This window comes from Watersipora subatra, chromosome 6, assembly GCF_963576615.1.
Source record: "Watersipora subatra chromosome 6, tzWatSuba1.1, whole genome shotgun sequence".
In the NCBI taxonomy this organism is placed as follows: domain Eukaryota; kingdom Metazoa; phylum Bryozoa; class Gymnolaemata; order Cheilostomatida; family Watersiporidae; genus Watersipora; species Watersipora subatra.
In genome coordinates this window covers 2,727,132-2,747,873 of record NC_088713.1, presented here as the reverse complement: position 1 = coordinate 2,747,873, position 20,742 = coordinate 2,727,132, and the positions used below count along the sequence as shown (strand labels likewise).

General features: G+C 34.8%; 1 protein-coding gene across 1 annotated transcript; it reads right to left on the bottom strand.

The window, feature by feature from the left end:
• Positions 1-6,157: 6,157 nt before the first annotated feature.
• On the bottom strand, positions 6,158-9,526 carry LOC137397961 (serine/threonine-protein phosphatase 6 regulatory ankyrin repeat subunit B-like). Its single transcript, XM_068084057.1, has 4 exons — positions 8,845-9,526; positions 7,151-7,444; positions 6,845-6,940; positions 6,158-6,449 (listed from the first exon to the last, which is right to left on the bottom strand). The coding sequence occupies exons 1-4, from the start codon at positions 9,524-9,526 to the stop codon at positions 6,346-6,348; spliced, it is 1,176 nt and encodes a 391-aa protein (XP_067940158.1). The 3' UTR covers positions 6,158-6,345.
• Positions 9,527-20,742: the final 11,216 nt, after the last annotated feature.

Here is a 20,742-nt window from a genome sequence, read left to right as displayed (position 1 = left end):
GCCTGAACCAAGTTAGGAAAGAAAAAACTATGAAATATTTGTAATCGAACACTTTGGGAAGTGTCAAGTCTCGGAGATGTTTGTAAGGTTTTAAAAATAAGTATTCAATTCTAAAAAAATTAACACCTCAGCTCTCAAGTAGCTGTGCTAACTTTAGTGATTTGATTCAATGCCCCCAAATAGACAAAATCAATTTTCTATTGATTTTTATTTAAAACTGGACTATAACATTATAGATGTATGATCTAAAAACAGTAAACCATAGTCACTAACTTATGCACATGCATTAGCTCTTTTGACTGTTTGTATAACCAATATCAACGCATTACAATATGGGCATAAAACTAAACATACCTTTCTGGATGACTAATGTGCATTTATACATCTTAAAATTACTGTACAGCAATAAAAATGGCATGAATAAACTTAGTTTCAGTACAAAGGCCAACCATATAGCTATAATATGTTAGCACATAGTAGATATTATCGACCAATAAAATATACTCAGAAATATTGAAGTCTTGAAGAAATGTGAGTGGTCTGCAACATTGGCCTGCTCTGACATATTTGTTTTTGAGTGTATCAAGTAACAAAACGGGTGCTTAGGATATTTCTGTTTGCGATAGAATTTTTTTCAATGCAGTAATATTTGTAGAGGTAGTAATTATAAAAAAGTTGGTGCATTTTGATTCTAGCCGTTTTGTTTTCTCAAAAATAGAGAATTGTGTCAATTTGTTTTTGGTGACAGTAAAGAGTCGATTATATTCTCACTGGCAAGATGTGCCGATTCAATTGACGATTCTATATTAGATAAATTAAGGATATCAGAAAATCGAATCAATTCAATTTTATTTTTGTGATAACCTTTAAGGTTTACTCTAGTAAGCATGTTAACTCGAGTGCCCATCTCTGTGTTTTACTGCATATTTGGCTCATTTCAAGTTTCCACTGTCATATCTTCTGCTGTTTTTATAGTGTTATTATTATTACTATTTATCCTCGCTTCTCATCTAAATTTACTGTCGTACCCTGCTGTGTCATCTCTTGGTTAGCCAGTCATACTTTATTACTTGACTCGAAGCATTATGTCCTAATGTAAAGTATTCTACAGTATGTTTCTAACAGTGTCTCAGATCTTCTCAGTGGGGTAAATAATGTCTGTAGGACCTAACTTATGTATTAAAATGATACCTAATTGGTGACCTCACACAGATTATAAAAACAGAACAGGAAGCAGGAAAGGTCCAGCAAAAAATATTATTTATAAAGCAATGATCAATCAGAGGCTAGCCTAAAGAAAGAGGGATGCAGGTGGAATCAAGCACCTGAAGGTAAAGCTAAGTCATGTTGAGTTGTAACTTGGGACGCTGCATGACTCACACAAGGAACTTTATGTACATCAGGATTAAAGAGAAAGAGAAAGAGAGAGAGAGGGAGAGAGAGAGAGAGAGGGAGGGATAGATAGATAGATAGATAGATAGATAAATAGATAGATAGATAGATAGATAGATAGATAGATAGATAGATAGATAGATAGATAGATAGATAGATAGATAGATAGATAGATAGATAGAGAAAGAGATAGAGAAAGAGATAGAGAGAGAGAAAGAGAGGGAGAGAAAGAGAGATAAAGAGAGATAAAGAGAGAGAGAGAGAGAGAGAGAGAGAGAGAGAGAGAGAGAGAGAGAGCAAGAAGAAGCTGACAATATGCTTCAAAGCCAATCCATTAAGGGCCAATAGAAAAATAGAGTGTGCAATTGTAGTCGTACATAGACAACTCCTGTTGCTAAAAATTCTCTCTGACTAGGCTTGCACATCAATTCATTGAAGTCAGCTAAGTGAAATTGATAAGTGAAAATAGTTGTGGTTGTAGATCTCTGCTGCCTGTATGACTTTTTAAATGTGAATTACTAATTGCCACTCTGTTTGTATAAAAAAGCCACAATTTTGCATTATTTATGTCCCCTATAATCCTTGAGGCAGCGTGCCAGCAAAGTCTGTAATTCTGTAGAAAATTTTACAAGTTATCTTTTTACGGAAATACTTTAGTTGCATGCTATATTTATAGCCCAAGTACTCACTTCCTGTAGTGTTTATGATGGGTAAGAACCCCACACCAAATAATGCAATTTACTTTTGGTCATGTTCACCTCTTTTTTATAATTCCTTTATTACCTTTATTACTGGAGCCTTATTTAGGTTACTACAGCTTAGTTTCATAATTATTATTTTCTTTTTTGGCCTATTTTCTTGATTAAACCTTTTGTTATCAGTAATTTTTTTCTAAGATTTGTTTTGCCACCAAAGTTGACTTCCCTTAGCAACAGCGTTACATTCTGAAGCTCATGTCTTGAAGCACCTCCATAGTTAAATAAACTCCTATTCGAGTTGTCATTGATAAACATTATACTTGGTAGTAGACTACTGTATTGTATATTTATAGGTTATTTACACTATGGTGTACCTGTTCACCTTTTTTATCTAATCTCTACCGGCTTTTAATATGAGGTGTGAACTTTTAACAAGCTCATAAAATTTCACGGGTGCAAAAGGTGTAAAAAACTTTTAACTTATTATTTGTGTGTAATTTCTTGGTTTTTTTTTTCATTTAGCATTTGGGTACACCATAACTTTAATCACAATCTTACAACTTCAGAACTTTCACAATATAAAGCATGAGGTCATAACTCCAATTCACCTTAAAACAAGCCCGCTAAACGAGAACAGTTAGTAAGCACCCGCTAAATATCTCAATCGTTTATGCTGGCCTGTGTACTGCGTCATACAATGTTTTCAGGGTGTTTGTTTGAAAAATAGATTACACGATGCTGGCAAATGTCAATATATGCCTGAAGGTAATTTATTCTATAAAGGTGTGTCAAGCATAAACATCCCCTTTAACCAATTATCTTTACCTGCTTTGCAATATAGTGGATTGGAACAACATTTATGACAAATCGTTTTCAGTTTAGGAATTCAATCTTTCTTCACCAACCAACTTGAAATTGTTTAGCTAAGAGCCAAAATTGAACAGCAGCTGGTCTCCTTTCTTTCTTATGAATTTTGCTCTAGGATTATCTGTTCTTCTTCTGGTATTGTTCCCAGTGGCCAACATAACATGTAGCTGAAGTAAGTGAACCAGGCAGGTAACTAGTGATGGCTGTCATAAAAACTTTAACAAAATGGATCATGTGCTGGCCACAAAGCCCCCTGATATCTTATCACTTAGTAAACAAACCTCTTGACATTTAGACTCCTTATGTATACAATCCACGTCAATAACTGTCTTATCAGAGCATTACAACACCCATAATGTTGGCTGTTCCCAAGAGATCATGAGCAAAATATATTTTATTTCTATTATTTGTGTCAATACTTTTATCTTAACCCATCGACAATAAAGATCAGCTTTTAACCTAATTAAAAAAGTCATGGTAGCAGCAAGTTTCTGACTCTACAATACCTGTCTATTATATTTCTGACTTTACAATGTCTAGTAACTTATACGATATGAAGACAGTAATTCTAATGCATAGCCTCTGATCATCAACAATTTGTTTCAAAGTTATTAGAAGCTAAAATGTAAGTTTTATATAGCTAATAAAGCTAGTAAAAATCTTTGTAACCAAAATTTAATTCATGTATAAAATTTAGGCAAAGCCCATCTGAAAACTCTAGTTTTTGTTTCATTACTACTAATATGTTTCACTGAGCTTCTCCTTGGCATCATTGCTCCATTAGTTCTTATTCGTCTAGTTTTTTTTGTAGTTTCGAATGTTACTATATTTTTTTAATGTTCAGTCATATAATTAATTTTAAACATAAACATAGAATAACACCCATTTATGCTGTTTCATGTGCTATACATGTATATTTCTGTAATATACATGTCTGTAGTATAATTATGTCATATGTTATTATAATAATATGATATTATAATTCTTATTATTTTACACTATAATTTGAGTACCATGATTATCATGGATATGATATATTTTTCCTGCTTTTATCATTGAACCGTCTGCTTGTAATAAATGCCGTGGGTATATTCAATCTCCTTACCAGCATAAATTTTGTGGATCACGAAAATAATATAGCAGAGCTCCACAGGTTTTTTCGAATGAAAACATTTTCTTAGCCTCGTTTCCAGTAGGGTTCTAAAAATTCACAACTACAAGTAGCTAATTCTCAGGCTATGTCAGTTAGCATCTTATGTGCATTTTTCACGCAGCCATGACAACCATAACGACCAGGTCAACTATAGCAACTAGGTCAACAATAACCCCAGGTGAGCCATAACCGCCAGATCAAGCAAGACAAAGCTAACCCAAATATAAATACTATTAATTATAAGTTATATTTTAATATATTTCAGTACAATGCTCTGATTATACTACTACTATTCTTATATGTGTTTATATGTGTATCAAACTTCTTTTGTTGTGTGCTGTGAATGTGAGGCTGATGTAGCAACATATTTAATTAGTTTATACACAGAGCGACAGAATTTATGTTAACAAAGTGGAAGTTTTAGCTATATTTTAAGACTAATAAAATATTTATAAATATTAATTATATTTATAGGCACTGGAACAAAATTTTATCTTCAGCTTTACATTGTTTTCATCGTAGACTGAGTGAATGTTTAATAACCACGTGTAAGTGTTAGTGGCAGCATTTTATTAGTTTTAGTTTCTCTTCAGTAGATGCTGTAAAGGACCTCTAAAGTTTTACTAAAAATCTACCAGCCATTTGATTTAAAGGAATCTTCTAGAAAAAGCTCCATCTCTCTACCTTCCTTAACACGCTATTTAGTAACTATATAGCTCACAGTTGTTAAGCTTCATGAAAACAGTGATTTTCATAAAGCCATTCTCTTTTCCTATAATAGTCTAACCTCTAGTGATGTTATATCGCCAGCCTTGTAATTTTGAGCTATGCATTAAAACAGCAAGTTGTTAGCTTTCTGTTTACCAGCCTTTTCACAATGAGCAAACTTTGAGGCTCCCATTAATCATTTGCGGTCAATTTATTGTCAAGCATCAAATACCATCCGGGCATATGTCGAGTGTACCGCTGTCATTAATGGTAAACAAATAGATTAAAGATCATGTTGAGGTATGTGCATAAGGCAAGTACCTATTTATCAATGAAGTTTTGAATAGCCTTCATCGTTAACTGATATCAGTGTATGGCTGTCATTTATAGTTAACAAGTCAATCACAGTTTGTGAAATTTCTATATTTCTGCATCACTCAGCATGAATTAGCAATCCAGCTAAGACTACAAAATGACCATTGTTTTTTCTTTCTTTCTCATGAGCATTGCTATCAGAATGTTCATAGCTGATCTAATGTTATATGCAATGACAACCTGAACATGTAGCTGACGTATGTGAACCAAGAACGTGAATAGTCTTGACTAGCAACACAATTCCGATAAAATAGATCGCATACTGACAACAATGTCTACTGACATTTTATCAGACAATAAACATACCTTCTGACATTTAGGCTTTTTATGTATACAATACACATCAATGACTGTCTTGTCAGAGCATTACAACACCTATAATGCCTGCTGCTGCTAAAAGATCATACAAATAATACAGTTTATCTTTAAAAATTCATCAATAAGTTCATCTTATTGTGGCAACAGGAAGGAGCAGCTTTTAACTCAATAACAGGAAAAATGACAGCACTCAGGTCTATGTAATTTACATAACAGATTATTTTTTATCTAGAAGATTTTCTCAAGAAATATATTTTAAGTTTGATGAGAAACCAGGCTTTCCATTGCTGAATATGAGACAGCATCTAGTAACTTATAGCTAATGGTGTGCTCCTTCGCATAGACTCAAATTATCAACAAGTTCCTTTTAGTACAGTAAATTAAAGACTATTTTAATACCCAAAGACTTGTCATGTTTGTGAATTTAATATCAATGCTGCCTTATATAGCAGAGCTATAAAAGTTTAAAGAATGTGTTTTGGTTATATACGGTGGTTGTTTAAGACATTTTAACAGTCCAATATGTACAGATGAACATATAAGGTTAGATAACAAGTGTATTTAATCTTGAATAATAAAATGCAAGCAAAGTGTATTAAGGTACAGATAACAATATCACTAGATTGCTTTGATTATGTGTGTCGCACGAAGCTCCTGCTTGTCTTTATACACTATAGGCCTGCACCTATGGTTCGAGGGCCAGCTGGTCATTTTTCTTCCAGCTGAAACTTTGCCGGAACCGAGTCATCTTATCAGTCAGATTGGACAAATAGTAGTCACTTGGCATCTTTGACACCTGTCTGTTTAGTCCGCTAGATAAAAGGTGCCCCACTATTAACTGTCCGGAACGTGACATTGATTACCTGTCAAATTCGTATCACCAGTAGTCTGTATGTACGCACCAACTTGTTCCAATCTCAGCTGAGTAGCAGCCAAATCTAAATAAACAGACATTCCTCATTGTAAGTAATATTTAAATAAAAGTTACTTTTATTGATGAGCGGAGAGAGATTAATGACAAACATCTATGAATCCGCTAAAGTCAGTCTGAAAGTCAAACTGCTGCCATTTTGATTGAACACCGTGAGCTTATGCAGCAAATTCTCACATACTAAGTAACTCAAAACAGCTTTAAAATATCTACATTTAGTTACCAGGACTGAGCCATAATTGATCAACAATTGCCTTATAAACTCAGACCAGAGCAATACCAAAGCTAGTATAATGTAAAATAGTAGGTAATTAATAGGTTTCTAGCATTGGGTGATATTAGAGGCTAAAGATATAAGATGGAGAGTGAATAGAGTCATAGGGCTTTTAAAAATAAAAGTACCTGCTCTCTGTTGTCTAGCTTCGTCCTGTAATAATGACAATGTTCTCTCGCTGTCATCCTGTAGTATTGTTACGTGCTGTCTAGCCTCAACTAATGCTGCAAAAAGTGAGCATGAAAAACCTTCTGTTAGATGTACCATATTGTTACTGCTAATATTTAACAATCTTATTAGCCTATGTAAAAATATCTGCCCACCCTGTTTCTGATATGTATTGTCCATTATACATGTACATGTAGAAGTAACTAACTTCTTTCTTTCAGTACTATACTAATAATGGACTAGTAAACCATACTATAAGAAGTTACCTTCTGCCTGCAGCTCAGTTTGTCTCTGTAGAGTCAAGATTTTCTGGTGACTTTCTTGCTGTAGAGCCAACAGTTTTTGGTCACTTTCTCTCTGTAGAACGGAAAGTTTCAGATCACTTTCTCTCTGTAGAACAGAAAGTTTCAAGTCACTATCTTCCTGTAGAGAAGAAAGTTTCAGATTACTTTCTCTCTGTAGAGCGGAAAGTTTCTCGTCACATTCTTTTCGTACAGCTGATAGTTTCTGCTCATTTTTCTTTTGCAGTGTTGTTATCCGCTGTTTAGCTTCTTCCAGTGCTACAACATAAAAAAGAAACAAGCTGATGATAGGTATATGCAATACTTTCATTGGTTGCATTTGACAATCACAGCAAGTGCGGAAAGCATTCTGCATTTAGCACATTCACCAGCTGACAAGGCTTCGATGTGCATTTTCAATTACAGAAGCAACTGACTTCTTTTCTTCGGTACTATACTAACAATATTAACTTTGTTGCATAATCTTAGAAGCATTTTTCAAACATGGCGATACATATTGCAACAAAAAGGGTTGTTGCTGGCTGTCTAATGGCCATAATAAACATCAGTCAAAAATGATGACTGCTCAAATATACTAAAAAGGTTTTGTAGCTATTGGTTGTCAGGCTAATCAAGACACATTGTCTGAAATGTGATTTGAATAAAAAACACCTCATTTTACCTCTAATGGTCTTAATGGAATTAAACTAGACCATCGGAATGTTTGAAGCAGCATAAACATACATGTTTATGAAATTCTGCCAAAACTCAGCACCCACCCATAATCCTAGCTGTTCCAATTAGCATCTGCCATAGAAAATGGAACCGCACATTATCTTGTAGTTCATAACGATGACAAGTCAGGTAATCAAAGTTTAATCTTGATATCAAATTTTATTATTGTTATAGATTTAAAGCCTGAATATATAAGCATGAGGCTGCTATAATATGTACTTTACCCTGTCATCCAGTTTACTACTAAACATGAAAAGTCAAGTTGTGTTAAGAACTTAAACTCTTTAACAATTAAAATGCTTTGGATATTCTACAGCAGTCTAAAAGATGGTGGTAGTCGCTGCTTTTTTTTAAACTGGTGCATAGATGATTAGCTATTCATAAAAAGGAGTGTAATTTTCTATATTCAACCTCAGGTTGAAGGCATGACTCATTAATCTACAACTAGATAGAATAATCACAATATCATTACTATTGTGCTCTGTTGGAAATTCATTTGATGCTCCACATGGCGCTCTGGTATTAAAATACTATTTGTAGTTAGCATGAAGCAAAAATATATTGTAGGAAATTTTTCACATCTAGAATATTTTAAAATACAAAAGTAGTGTAGAACATAAAAGTCAAGCTAGTGGCATTCCCACAAAAAATTGATATTTAAAAGGTAACTAACATTACATCAATACTAACAGTTTTGAATTTTAGTACTAATTTAAATACTCAGACAATAAAATGTTCCACTGAAGGCTGGAAACAAACAGCGCTCTGCCTATCCAAGACTGTGTAAATTTACAGAACGAAAAAAATTGAATTTCCCAGGGTATTTCCTAATGTGCCACAATAAATGTATACGGTGAATGAATATCTCAACTTTATTTTAGATTTTCAGAATAAAGTTGCTACTATTGGAGATGATTTTCCAGTAGAACAGTTCAAATTCTTACCTTCAACTAGTGGTTGCTTCTCCCATCTACTCAACAGCTCTGATGACCCTTTTTTTCCTTTATACTCAGCCACATCTAGGGGAGTCCTTTGACGTCTATCTTTTGTGTTGAGGAGTGAAGAGACAGCTACTAGAGACACGGATCCTAACATGACCTTCAGAGTGGTTGTATCTCCATTGTATGCTGCCCCATGTAATGGAGTGTAGAGGTTGTTATCCTGTATCTTTAAGAGGGAGTCTCTCTGTAGTGAAGATAAGTTATAGAGGAGGGACTCTATACAATTACTGCTTCCACACATTGCAGCCCATGCGATAACTGTGTTTCCATGCTTATTCTTCTCAGCTACAAAATCGTACTTTCTCTCATCGCTAACTATTTCCAACAGTAACTCTACAAACTCACTGTCTTCCCTCCTTACAGCAATGTGTAGAACCGTATCTCCATAATTCTCTTCCTTCATCCACAGTAACTCGTCAGCTGTCCCTCTGATGGGAGAGAGAAACAGTCGACATGCTTCTGTGTGGCCTTCTTCCGCCGCAACCATCACAGCTGTGTAAGAGTCCTTTCTATTAGCTAGCAGTAGCCTTAGTAACTGATTTGGTTGACTACTCTCTACAGCTGCTCTCAACGCTGGAATATCTATCTTTTTATATCTAAGGTAATTCTTTACTAACTCTTCCATCTTTAACTGTAATATATGAACTGCACTATCTTAGCTGCCACATACAGTGGAATACACATAGGATCAAAAATGAGTACAAAATGTGACTCAATCGCTGACTCAAAATCGCTGACTCAATCGCTGACTCAAAAAGGTTTCAACCATAGCAGAGTTGTTGAAGTTGAACCCTGAAAATTTATCAGGTATAAAAAAGAGGCAAAAGATTTCAAACTCTGGCAGAGCTAAGAAACGTGAAATATCTGCAGTGTTAAATGTTTAATGGTCCGGTAATTTCCGAGGAATGAGACCAGAGCATCTTGAAGTTAACTTAACCTTACTACATGATAGATTTATTGAGTCTTATCAGAGTAGGGAGTGATAGACTAAAGAGGTCTGAGTTATGACATAATCACACAGACTCACTGTCTCTTTTCATCTACTCTATTATTTCTAGTAAGTACAACATCAGCAGGTGCTAATATAATGTATAACTTACACTTACCTGTTGCTATTCTGTTTGTCACCTGCTCTAACTACTACAGGCTTCTTTATAGCTTGTAGCTGGTTATAATAATCTCATTTGCTTTCTGATTGGCTTAGCTGAATAAGAGTTATTCAAACAGTGATTCATGATGAACTTATTAGATATTGAATAAAGGAACAGGAGCTAATTGTTACTGCAGCTTCATGATTGGCTGGTTCTACAGCCTTGTAATTGGCTGGTTTCACTTGCTGTTTATTATTTAAAATCAAGTTTATCTTGATAAAATGACTAAAAAGAGGCACTTGCAAAGTCAGCTATAAGCTTTAACAGATTATTTTTTCAATTCATTCAATAAAATTATAAACATCTTAATACTATCAAAGTGCAACCTCAGAATACGATTTTGATCCGTTCCAAGGTTGGCATGGTATGGTAAAAAACTTGTATGTAGTAGTATAGAACCGTAGCAATTACAAGATGCAATCAACCCCTAGTATAATTGGCTAAAATTTTATATACATGTAAGTATTTTACATATAAGAAATTAGAAACAAAATAGTATGTTAACCTTAATAACTATAATTGCCTACAGTAACTTTATTATATTTAGTAAATTTATTGGTTATGATCTTCATTAAAATGTCTCATTGCAACATTCTATAAATAGTACAACATACTGAGAAAATTTTTACTTTCAAGAGGAACATATGCATACCAAAAATTTTGAAGTCACTTTAAGTAAGTTTAGTTTACTGAACACACACCCATAAAGCTAAGTTTTAGTATGTATTTTCACCTAGATTACTGAACTCCAACTTTTATTACTAAAGTCTTATCACTTATCAATTTCAGTCTTCGCTTTCACTATAGATTTTAGCAGGCCTTTTTGACACAATTTTTAACCTAATTTGACAGTAAAACCCTAACGATGCTGTTTTAGTAAATAAATGGATTTTTGTTAAGGTTAAGGAAAGTTCTCTGACCACTGGACCTTCTGTATGAAGGGGTTGCAACTCCAATTTTGCTACCAGTTGTAAAGGGATAGTATTCCCCTTTCACACACGAGGTATGCTGAACCAAAAAATAATTGGTCATCATGTCTCTTTCAGATGTTGTGACAATATTTTTGGTGAACAGCATTTCAGCAGCTTTGTTGTTTTAACAAGCGTAATAAGCATACTAACTGCCAAATTTGAAATCAAAAGAAAAAATTTTCATTTTGTGTTGTGAAGTAATGTTTGTATGGTGAGGTAAAAAAATCATCATGTTCCACCTTGTAAGGTGAAAAAATTGTATATAGTGGTGATTGTATCCGGAGGGTGCACTGTACTAGTATCGGCATAGCCTCATGCACTATAAACTACAACAAGGTTGCCTCGAATTATATTACCAGCAGCAGAATAGTCGCAGGCACTATAAATAGTCACATTGTAGTTACTGGCAGCAATGTGTTGAATAAAAATGTTAATAATATAAACCTTCATAGAACTTGGGATGTTACAATTAACTACAATTTCAGACAAATATCTCTTATTGATTAATATATGGGTACTATGTGCAATTTTGTGTATTTTATATTATTAATAATTAGTCAAAAACTGTTAATATTTACTGAAATTTTAGAGACCTGAGTAAGTATGTTGAATATCCCAGCATATCACCCACATACACTGAGTTAACATCAAGGGTGCACAACTTATAGATACTTGCTAGCCAATGTCAATTGTAGTAAGTTAGCGGCAGGTGCTGGTCAAGGTGTAGTAATTAATACTGCTGTTTCTCAAAAATCGCTAAATACCAAACACTCAGCTTAAAGGCAGCTGATAACCATCATTGAGGTCAAGATTGCTTAAAGGTTTGTTACACCTTTGAAAGACACATGAAGTTTTGCCTGAAATAAGAATTTGTCTGCCCATTGCAAAAGGCAGTTAAGTAAATGCACCTATAATGTATATCTCATATAACGTAAATTCCAGATGATGTAAAATGTTTATATGACGTTTTCGCTTCCTACAACGTAAAACATTCCATGTAGCGCAAAGTTTCAAATTGGGCGAGTTTTCAAATTTGATTTGAATTTGATAATTTAGTATTGATAATATGATATTGGTCCAAATATAGTCCAAATTGTGCTACTGAATAGCTTCATGTTCACCTACTTCTGGGTTGTGTGCACTCGGTAAAAAGAGGATTAAATTTAACTTGACCGTAACTACTATAGAATTACCGTGAGGTAACCATTTGCTTTTTTTCTCACCTATCACACCGCAAGGCATGGAGCCCATGGAATCACCCAGATAGTTTTTATTAGTGTAATTCAAACAAGAATGAGTTTTTTAATCTATGTAAAGCCATGTTTTATTGCTGGAGCTGAGTACAGATGAATAGCTACCAAAACCTTGCAACTTTTTAGGTATATAGTTGTCTTTAGAACTTAGATTACCCAAAACTAGAGCTATTTTTAGCTAAAAATATGTAATTTTATGCAATTTATATGTAATTTTGTACAATTCATTTTAAGTGTTTGCCAGCCTCATTATTTTCTGTCAAAAAAAATCAGAAACATTTGAAAACTTTGAAAGTTGAATATTGCAAGTTACTTCTAATATAGAGTCAAGTTTGCCTTTGTATGTTAAAAAGCTAGTTTTTTTTCTAGAAATGAGCATTAGTAGAGGTTTGATTGTATCCAATGTTTTTATGGTTGGTCGCTGTGATGCTCACAAGGCTGAAACACAATGGCATAAGATGGAGCACATTTTTAAGAATCTGTGGGTGCAGATGCAGAAGCTTGAATGCTTTCATGTTCATGTGTGTTGGAGCTAATTGATGTTTGCACACAATAACTTGCAGATATGCCTAAACACACTGACACTGGATTTGAGATAACTTTAGATTTATCTGTAGGTGATAAGCTATTCAGCATGTGTAAGACCTATACTGTAGGTATTGATTGCATAATACCTAAAGTTTTTAGAAGAAATATGGTGGCTTTTTCTTTGTAAAAAACCAACAATCGTACGAAGTATTTTCAAATGCTATATCTCTAGAACCTTTGGAAATATTGTTATATTTTCTGGCCAGGATAGTTCAATTCTTTACTACTTTACTAAAGTTTTTACTAGCCTCGTCATCTTTTGTTCAAAAAAATCTCAAATATTTGAAAACTTTGCAAGTTGAATATTTCAAATTACATGTACTTCTAGTATATATTCAGAGTCTGTCACAGTTTGTCATTGTATGTTAGAAAATTTGTTTGACAAAATGGACGTAAGTATAGGTGTGAATGTATCAGTTTTATGATTCGCAGGCTGTTGTAATGCCTACAAGATAGCCGAAATGTAACAAAGTAAGATGGAGTACATTTTTTTAAACTACAGGTGTGGCTGCTGCTGCTGCATTGAATGATTTCATGTTCACTTGTCCAAGAGATGCTTGATGTTGGCACCCAATGACTTGTAGGTACATTAAAACGCTCTGTCACTACATTTAAGAAGCTTCTATATTACATATATGTTGTCCACGATCTGATCGTCCACGATCGTCCAGTACATGTGAGGCATTCAGGTTCCGATAGCATATTTTTTAAAGTTTACATACAAAAGTGATGCTTTCCTTAACAGAACTGATAAGCAAGGCATTGGCAAAAGTCGTAGGTTAAGATCTTTAAAAATATTTTTAAGTTTTCCTGCTGTCTTTCCGGTCTGGGTTCAAATCTTTACGGTTGTGTCTAATTGTGCTACCACGACCATCCCAAACTATATATGATTTAGGTGCATTGTCAACTGGAGTAATAACTTCAGCATCGGTCTTTGTGTCTCTTACTATGATTTTCTGAGCTACTGAGAGAGGTGGCAATTCACGCGTACGATGACACTGATCAAAGTTGGCTTTACTAATTTCTCAATATATGCTTATTTTGTTCTTAGCACTGCTGAGTTGGGTAATTCTGATTTTAACATCGATGGAAGTCTAGGCACAGTTGTACAAAGTTTATGACTCATCAGAAGTTTTGCTAGTGAATACCCATTAGACCATTTTTAACAGCATAGCTTTTACAGTTTGCACGACATGTTCAGCAGCGGCATTTTCTGGGCGTGCTTTGGGGAGCTGGCCACATGATTTAAGTTTTACTCCTTGAATAATTTCTTTAACTCTTCTGCCGCATATTGTGGCCCAGATACAATCACTCCACAGATGCTACGTCCAGCAAAGACACCTTTCATCTAGAGAATCAGGGTGCAACTATTGAGTTCTGTAAAAAGCTCTATTTCAATATATCTTGAGTAGTAAACTACTATTACGACACACCATCGCTCTTGAAAATAGAACAATTCGCTGCCTAAGCATTGCCAAAGACTAGCTGGAAACTCTGATCAGACTCATGGCTGTTTGACGAGATGTCTATGACACCTACAGGATTTACAGCTGCGAACCATCTTGGTGATTTGCTGGCTGATGCCAGGCATGTATACTGGATGTCTGGCATGGTCTCTACATTTAGCATTACCAAAGTAACCATTGTGTAAGCAATTTAACGTTTCCAAGCATGCGACTATTCAGCTTTCGTAAACTGAGAGTCCAGCAACTAGAGATAACATTGATCTGCTCTCAAAATACAGGCACAAAAAAGTTTCCTCTAGGTTTAAATTTGTTGGCCACAATGATTCTATATAAGAGATTACCTTCGATAACACCTCATCCGGAATTTGCTGTTTTCTCAGCGTATCTATGTAGCTTGCCATGTGAAGCACACTTTCTCAAGACCACTACAGCATGTGTCTCAACATTAGCTTCAAGCACAGCATCAGAGGCAATGGGCGAGGCACTTGAGCAAGACAGGGCATCAGCAACAGGTTAGGACTTTCCACTTACATGTTCAACCTTGCATGAAAATCTCAGTAGTCGTATCATAAATTGCTGAATGTGTGCAGACATTTTGTCAAGCTCAATGTCATTTGAAAACGAGACTCAAGGTTTATGATTCGTTTGAACTGTTACTCTGATTATATAGTCTCAAAACTTTTCGCATGCCCACACAATGCCAAGGGCCTCTTGCCCAAGGGTTGCATTGCGTTTTTCGATGTCTGAGAGTGATTGAGATGCTGCCGAGACTAAACGTGTTTTGCCAGTAGGTTGGATTTTGTAGCAATACAGCTTCTAAACAATTTTGACTGACATCAGAGTTCTGTAGAATATGTAGGATTATATACGGCAAGGTCTACTGATTTTTTAAGTTCAGTTTTTATAGCACAGATAGACTGTTCTTAAACCTTGCCCCAATACTTTGAGGTGTTTTTACACAATAAGTAACAAACTTGTTGGCTCCATTTCCTTAGTAGTGTCGTAAACTTGCTAAGCTGATTGGTCATGCCCAAGAAACTACATACATCACTGAAATTCTTGGGGATTTTGAACTCACGAATTCCCTGTACCAAATCAGGGTTTTTTTCTTATTCTGCTGGCATATATGATTTGCCCTAAAAATCCAATACTACTATAAAACTCACATTTTGCTTTGTTTGGTGTCATTCCTGCATTACTCATTCATTTCAATACAATGCAAACACGACGGTCATGTGCGTACATGATTCATACGTACCTTGACTTTACTCAGTCTTTTCACCACTTCAGTTTCTACTTTGCAGAAAATTTCAAAGCTTGAGAATAGACCGAAAGGTAACCTGTTGAAGGCAAAATGACCAAACGACATGAGAAACATGGTTAGCAATTTAGCGTTTTCTGCCATTGGAATTTGGTGAAACCCCAATTCGCATCTAGTTTTGTAAACAGTTTGCCTCGTCCCAACTTCGTTATGCTCGCTTCTACATGAGAAATCAGGTAGACCTCACAACGTACGGCCTTGTTCAACTAGGTGTAATCCACGCATCGGCACAAAATACCGTTGGGTTTAGGGACCACTACTATAGGTAATACCCATTCTGTTGGCTGGTCAACAAGAAATATCACCCCTTTTTGTGCTATTTCATTCATAACAGTTGCAACATTATTTATTAGCAACTAAGGTACTGAATTTGGCGTGTGTATTGCATAACCAGAATTGCAAATAAACCGAGACTCAATCTCAGCATTTTGCGTCATTTTTTCAAGACCTTCAAATCATGTTTAATCTCGCCTTTAAATTTATTAGTATCCAACAAAACTTCATCTAACACACAGGTAGGCTGAAACTGTCCTAGTTTGACACATTCGTTTTGACTAAGCAAGGTTTTAGGCTGATCTACCACATACAATTTTTAAAAAGTTTTGGTTTACCTTCAACCGGTAAACAAGTGTGAAATCATCCCTCTACACATGCTAGAATTTCCAGTCCGACTAAAGATTTATCCGATGGTTATACAATGTTATGGCACAGGGTCTCAGAAATTATTCAAATGTTTGCACTTAAATCCGGTTTGAACTTGACAAGCTTGTCTATTTTCCTTATGCTGATGAGTTCAATCCATGTCTTGTTGTTTTGGTTATCATCCATTTCCCATTAAAAAATTTGATGTATGTCGCTTATTCCAGAAGCATCAATTTTGACTCCATGCACCACTTTAGGCATAACGGCAGACTAAAGATTTATCCGATGGTTATACAATGTTATGGCACAGGGTCTCAGAAATTATTCAAATGTCTGCACTTAATTCCTGTTTGAACTTGACAAGCTTTTCTATTTTCCTTATGCTGGTGAGTTTAATCCATGTCTTGTTGTAATGGCTATCATCTATTTCCCATTAAAAAATTTAATGTATGTCACTCATTCCAGAAACATCAATTTTGACACCATGCACCATTTTAGTCTTTCTTAAATTACATCGAGCAAAATGCCTAATTTTGTTGCGCTTCTTACAGCTGGCATCCAAAGCAGGGCATTTACCACTCATGTGTATATATGGTAACCACAATGTTTACATGAACTGTCATTGTGACTGCTGCGCTGAACTGAGTTTATTCCTAATCTGAGAAAGAAAAATTCTTCTGCTCACTAAGCTCCTTGATTTTTTTGACAACTTCTCCTGCCTGGCGAGCCATGTTGATAGCAAATCATTCTGTTAACTCATCAATGACCATTTTTAGAATTTCTCAGCGTACAGATTTGTGTAGGATTCCCACAACAATATAATCCCTTATTTGTTCTGATTTGTTTGACTTGAACTTGCATTTGCTGGCAATCTTATTTAGGACACATACATACTGTTCAACCGACTCACCAAGTAGCTGGTCTCAGCGGAAATACTTGGCCTTTTTAAAAATAACATTTTGTCGAGAGCTTCCTTCACTGTCGCCCAACTGTCTTCTTGTTTTTCCCCAAAGCGTAGGCTGTTAAATATACTTTCACTACAACACCCCATGCAATGAAATAAACTGTTGACCTGGTGACTACCAGACTCATCTCCGAGCTTATGGACTACTCGATACCTCTGATAAGGCATTATCTACTCTGACAATTTTTTGATATAAAGTCAAACTCATTAGGAGAGTTAAATTTGGCCATGCTGATAAAAAAGTCAGTACAAGTATTGTGTGATCTATATGTAATTTGAACTGGTCATCATGTCGTAAAATCTTCATGTGCTATACTGACGAATATGAACACAGTTGATTCCTTAACTAAGTGTACAACCGAAACTGATGAAGGCAAAGGAAAAGAGCGGGTTTAGTGGTAAAATGTACTGGGTATTAACCAAAGCTGCCCATGTGACTATAGACATAATAGTAAGGAACATTGCAACCACTTGCACAACATTTGTTGATATCTGACTTACATCGCATACATACATCTTTGACTTACATCTTGCACATACAACTCTGATTTAAATATCATTCTTCAATCACAGATTTTTATCTCTTACACGCATATCTGACTTACATCTTGTGTGTACATCTTTGACTTGCATCTCAAATGTAGATTTAGGCCTTACATCTCATATATACATAGGTTACATACATCTCAAATGTACACCGCTGTCTATCATTACATATGTACATCTGACTTACATAACATACATATATATTTAACCCTTTTGCTGTCATAAACGCATTTATGTGTTTTCTAGAGACAACTGCCATAAATGCATTATTGCGACTTTCCCAGCAAATACGTAGTTACCTAATTTTATTATTCGTTGACAACAAAACTTACGGTCTTTAAGACTTTTATGAAATTGCCAGTCTTGTCTAAAGATTTGTCTATAAAATTAGCCTAAAATAACAAAGCAATTTTAAACTTTTGTTTGAGAATTTCTAATCTCAAAACAAACATTTTTTGTGTGAGTTCATTAATTACTGCGTGAGAGTCAGAAAACAGGTAATTAGTTATGTTGATGACATTTTAGCCAATTCAGATTCAGATTTACGTGATTATACAGATAATTAGAGCAGCAGCACTTTCTCTGATAGTGGTGAAAGTAATAGTTTTGTAAGAGTAAGGAACATTGTAAGGTATCGTTTTAGCCTCGCATCGATCGTAACTTCACATAGCTTTATCATTGCACAAAGACTAGATCCATTGAACTTTTGCGTAGCAATGTTGGTTAAAATTTTCACAAAATAAAATATGAAACAAAAATGTTCTAGATAGAGATTGAAAGTGAAAAAAAAATGTTTACATATCATGAAGAAATATTGGCAATTTTTGGTAAAACGCCTGGCACAAGGCAGATACCCGAATTTGTACATGGCTGGCAGTGGAAGTGTTTACTTCCATATAGTACGTATGTCTCTGACTTACATGACTTATGTACATTTCTGACTTGAATCTCATTTTTACATCTCCAACTTACATCACATATATGCATTTTTCATCTGAACTCAAATAATCTGAAAACCCTATTTTCTGATCAGATTATATTGTGCGTTGTCACTTCTCGCTAGCTAGTATAATACTAGTTATAGTAAAAATACTCACTACGTTTCCATGACTCGCGTGATAGGCTTTTGGGGTTGTGGGCAAGTTCAGTTACTTTGCAATTGACCGTTTTAATGAATGCCTGCATGATGTGTTGTGCATTTAACGCCAGCCCTTAACCCCATAGGTCAAGTATTAGCCTAAAAATGGCTCTATAAATATCTATGCACTCTTGTCATGCTAAGCTTAGCAGCAATCGTTTAGAAAATTGGCCCATTGCGACTGCTCAAATCGAAATAAAAAACAATTGAAGCGTGAAATTGTTTAGAATGGAAAAGACAACAATATTTTAATGCACTTGATTCGGCAGTGCCGTTTCCATGATTCGCAAGCACAATGGATTTGATAAAGTTATGCGGATTGCAAAACTCGCTTAGCTAGCAGATTTATGCCATTTCCATGACGCGGCTAACTTGTGGATTGGATAAAATTTGCGAATTATGTGCATCATAGAAACAAAGTGATTCAAACACTTAGTTCACAGGCAGCATGCGGCCTGCACAGTATTTGATATTATAAAAAGATAAACATTATATATCAACGTATATAAATAAACATAAATATTCAAACATTGTAGGCAATTGAAGATAAACATGGACATTTTTGTGTCTCTAAACAGCCGCAGGCTGAGCACACAATTAAACATAAGTGATTGCAAGAATGTTAAATATTTTTTGCCTGTAATTCACAGTCTGAACTCAAGCTTTCAATGTTAGTTAAGCACAGTTACACACTGGTAAACAAACAATAACTGATAGCGTTAAACTTGGTTAAAGAGGTGAGTAGAGTGGAATTTTATATACATATATTATAATGAGAGCCCTTACAATGTATTCTGCTTTCAAAAGAGAGTTTTTCAGAAAAAATAGAAGCTGTTATGAGTTGTTATTTTATCAAATTCTAGTAATCAGAAAAAAATCTGTACTTCAGTTGCTGAGGTTGGTTTACAGAGTTGGAACAGTTGATTCCCAATAATATGAGTATTATCTACGTAGATCACTGTTGGGTTCTAATGAAGAATTTGGAGACGTATTTATGTGTCATTCATCAAAGCTGTTTATTCTACTAGTTTATAACTGAAACATCTACCTAGTGTTTTGAGTATTAATTACGGAGAGCAATAATAAAACAGTTGAGTCTGAACGAGATAAGTGTTATCAAAATATATCACTGTTCTTAGTTCATGGCGAAAATGTGTAAGTTCATACTCAAAAAAAATTTTGACAAATATGTATTGAGCATTCATGATGAACATGTGTACTGAACTTTGTATTTCTCTGTTGAGGAAAATAAATTATGTGTGTTAATGTATTATATTCATATTAAATTAGAAAAAGACAATAGTCATGCAAACAACAATGTTTCAAATGAAATTTATTAAAAATAGTTATAAAGAATGTAAAAATCTTTTTAATAAAGACTCAACATACAAACAGTATGTAAAAAGAGGCAGAATTTTGTACATATTAAATGATTGTGGAGTGCCAACTGACTGAGACGAGCTATTGGCATTGGGAAAAAATATTGCATCTCACAGGAATCGAACCTGTAAATATGTATGCACAGATGAAAGCCAAGTGACCTTTGATTGTTAACCACCATCCTACATGTACCTCAGTGCAGCCAGTTTGAAGTGTAATGTAATGGATAGAGTGCAAACTTCAGACCTGAAAGTACTGGGTTCTGATCCCATAGAGAGCAGATTTTTCGTCACTAAAATTTATACATTGAGATATAGCAGCCATGCAGAAGGGACTAAAAAAGATTTTCCACTGCCCACAGGCTCCTTGTGATATGAACTCTAATGGTAATCAATGTCAATATACAGACAGGTAATACACT

Coding starts and splice junctions, on each gene's coding strand:
- LOC137397961 (XM_068084057.1), bottom strand. CDS start 9,526: ATGGAAGAGTTAGTAAAGAATTACCTTAGATATAAAAAGATAGATATT. Junction 7,445..8,844: donor GAAGCAACCACTAGTTGAAG/GTAAGAATTTGA, acceptor TTTATGTTGTAG/CACTGGAAGAAGCTAAACAG. Junction 6,450..6,844: donor AGCTAGACAACAGAGAGCAG/GTACTTTTATTT, acceptor CTGTTTATTTAG/ATTTGGCTGCTACTCAGCTG.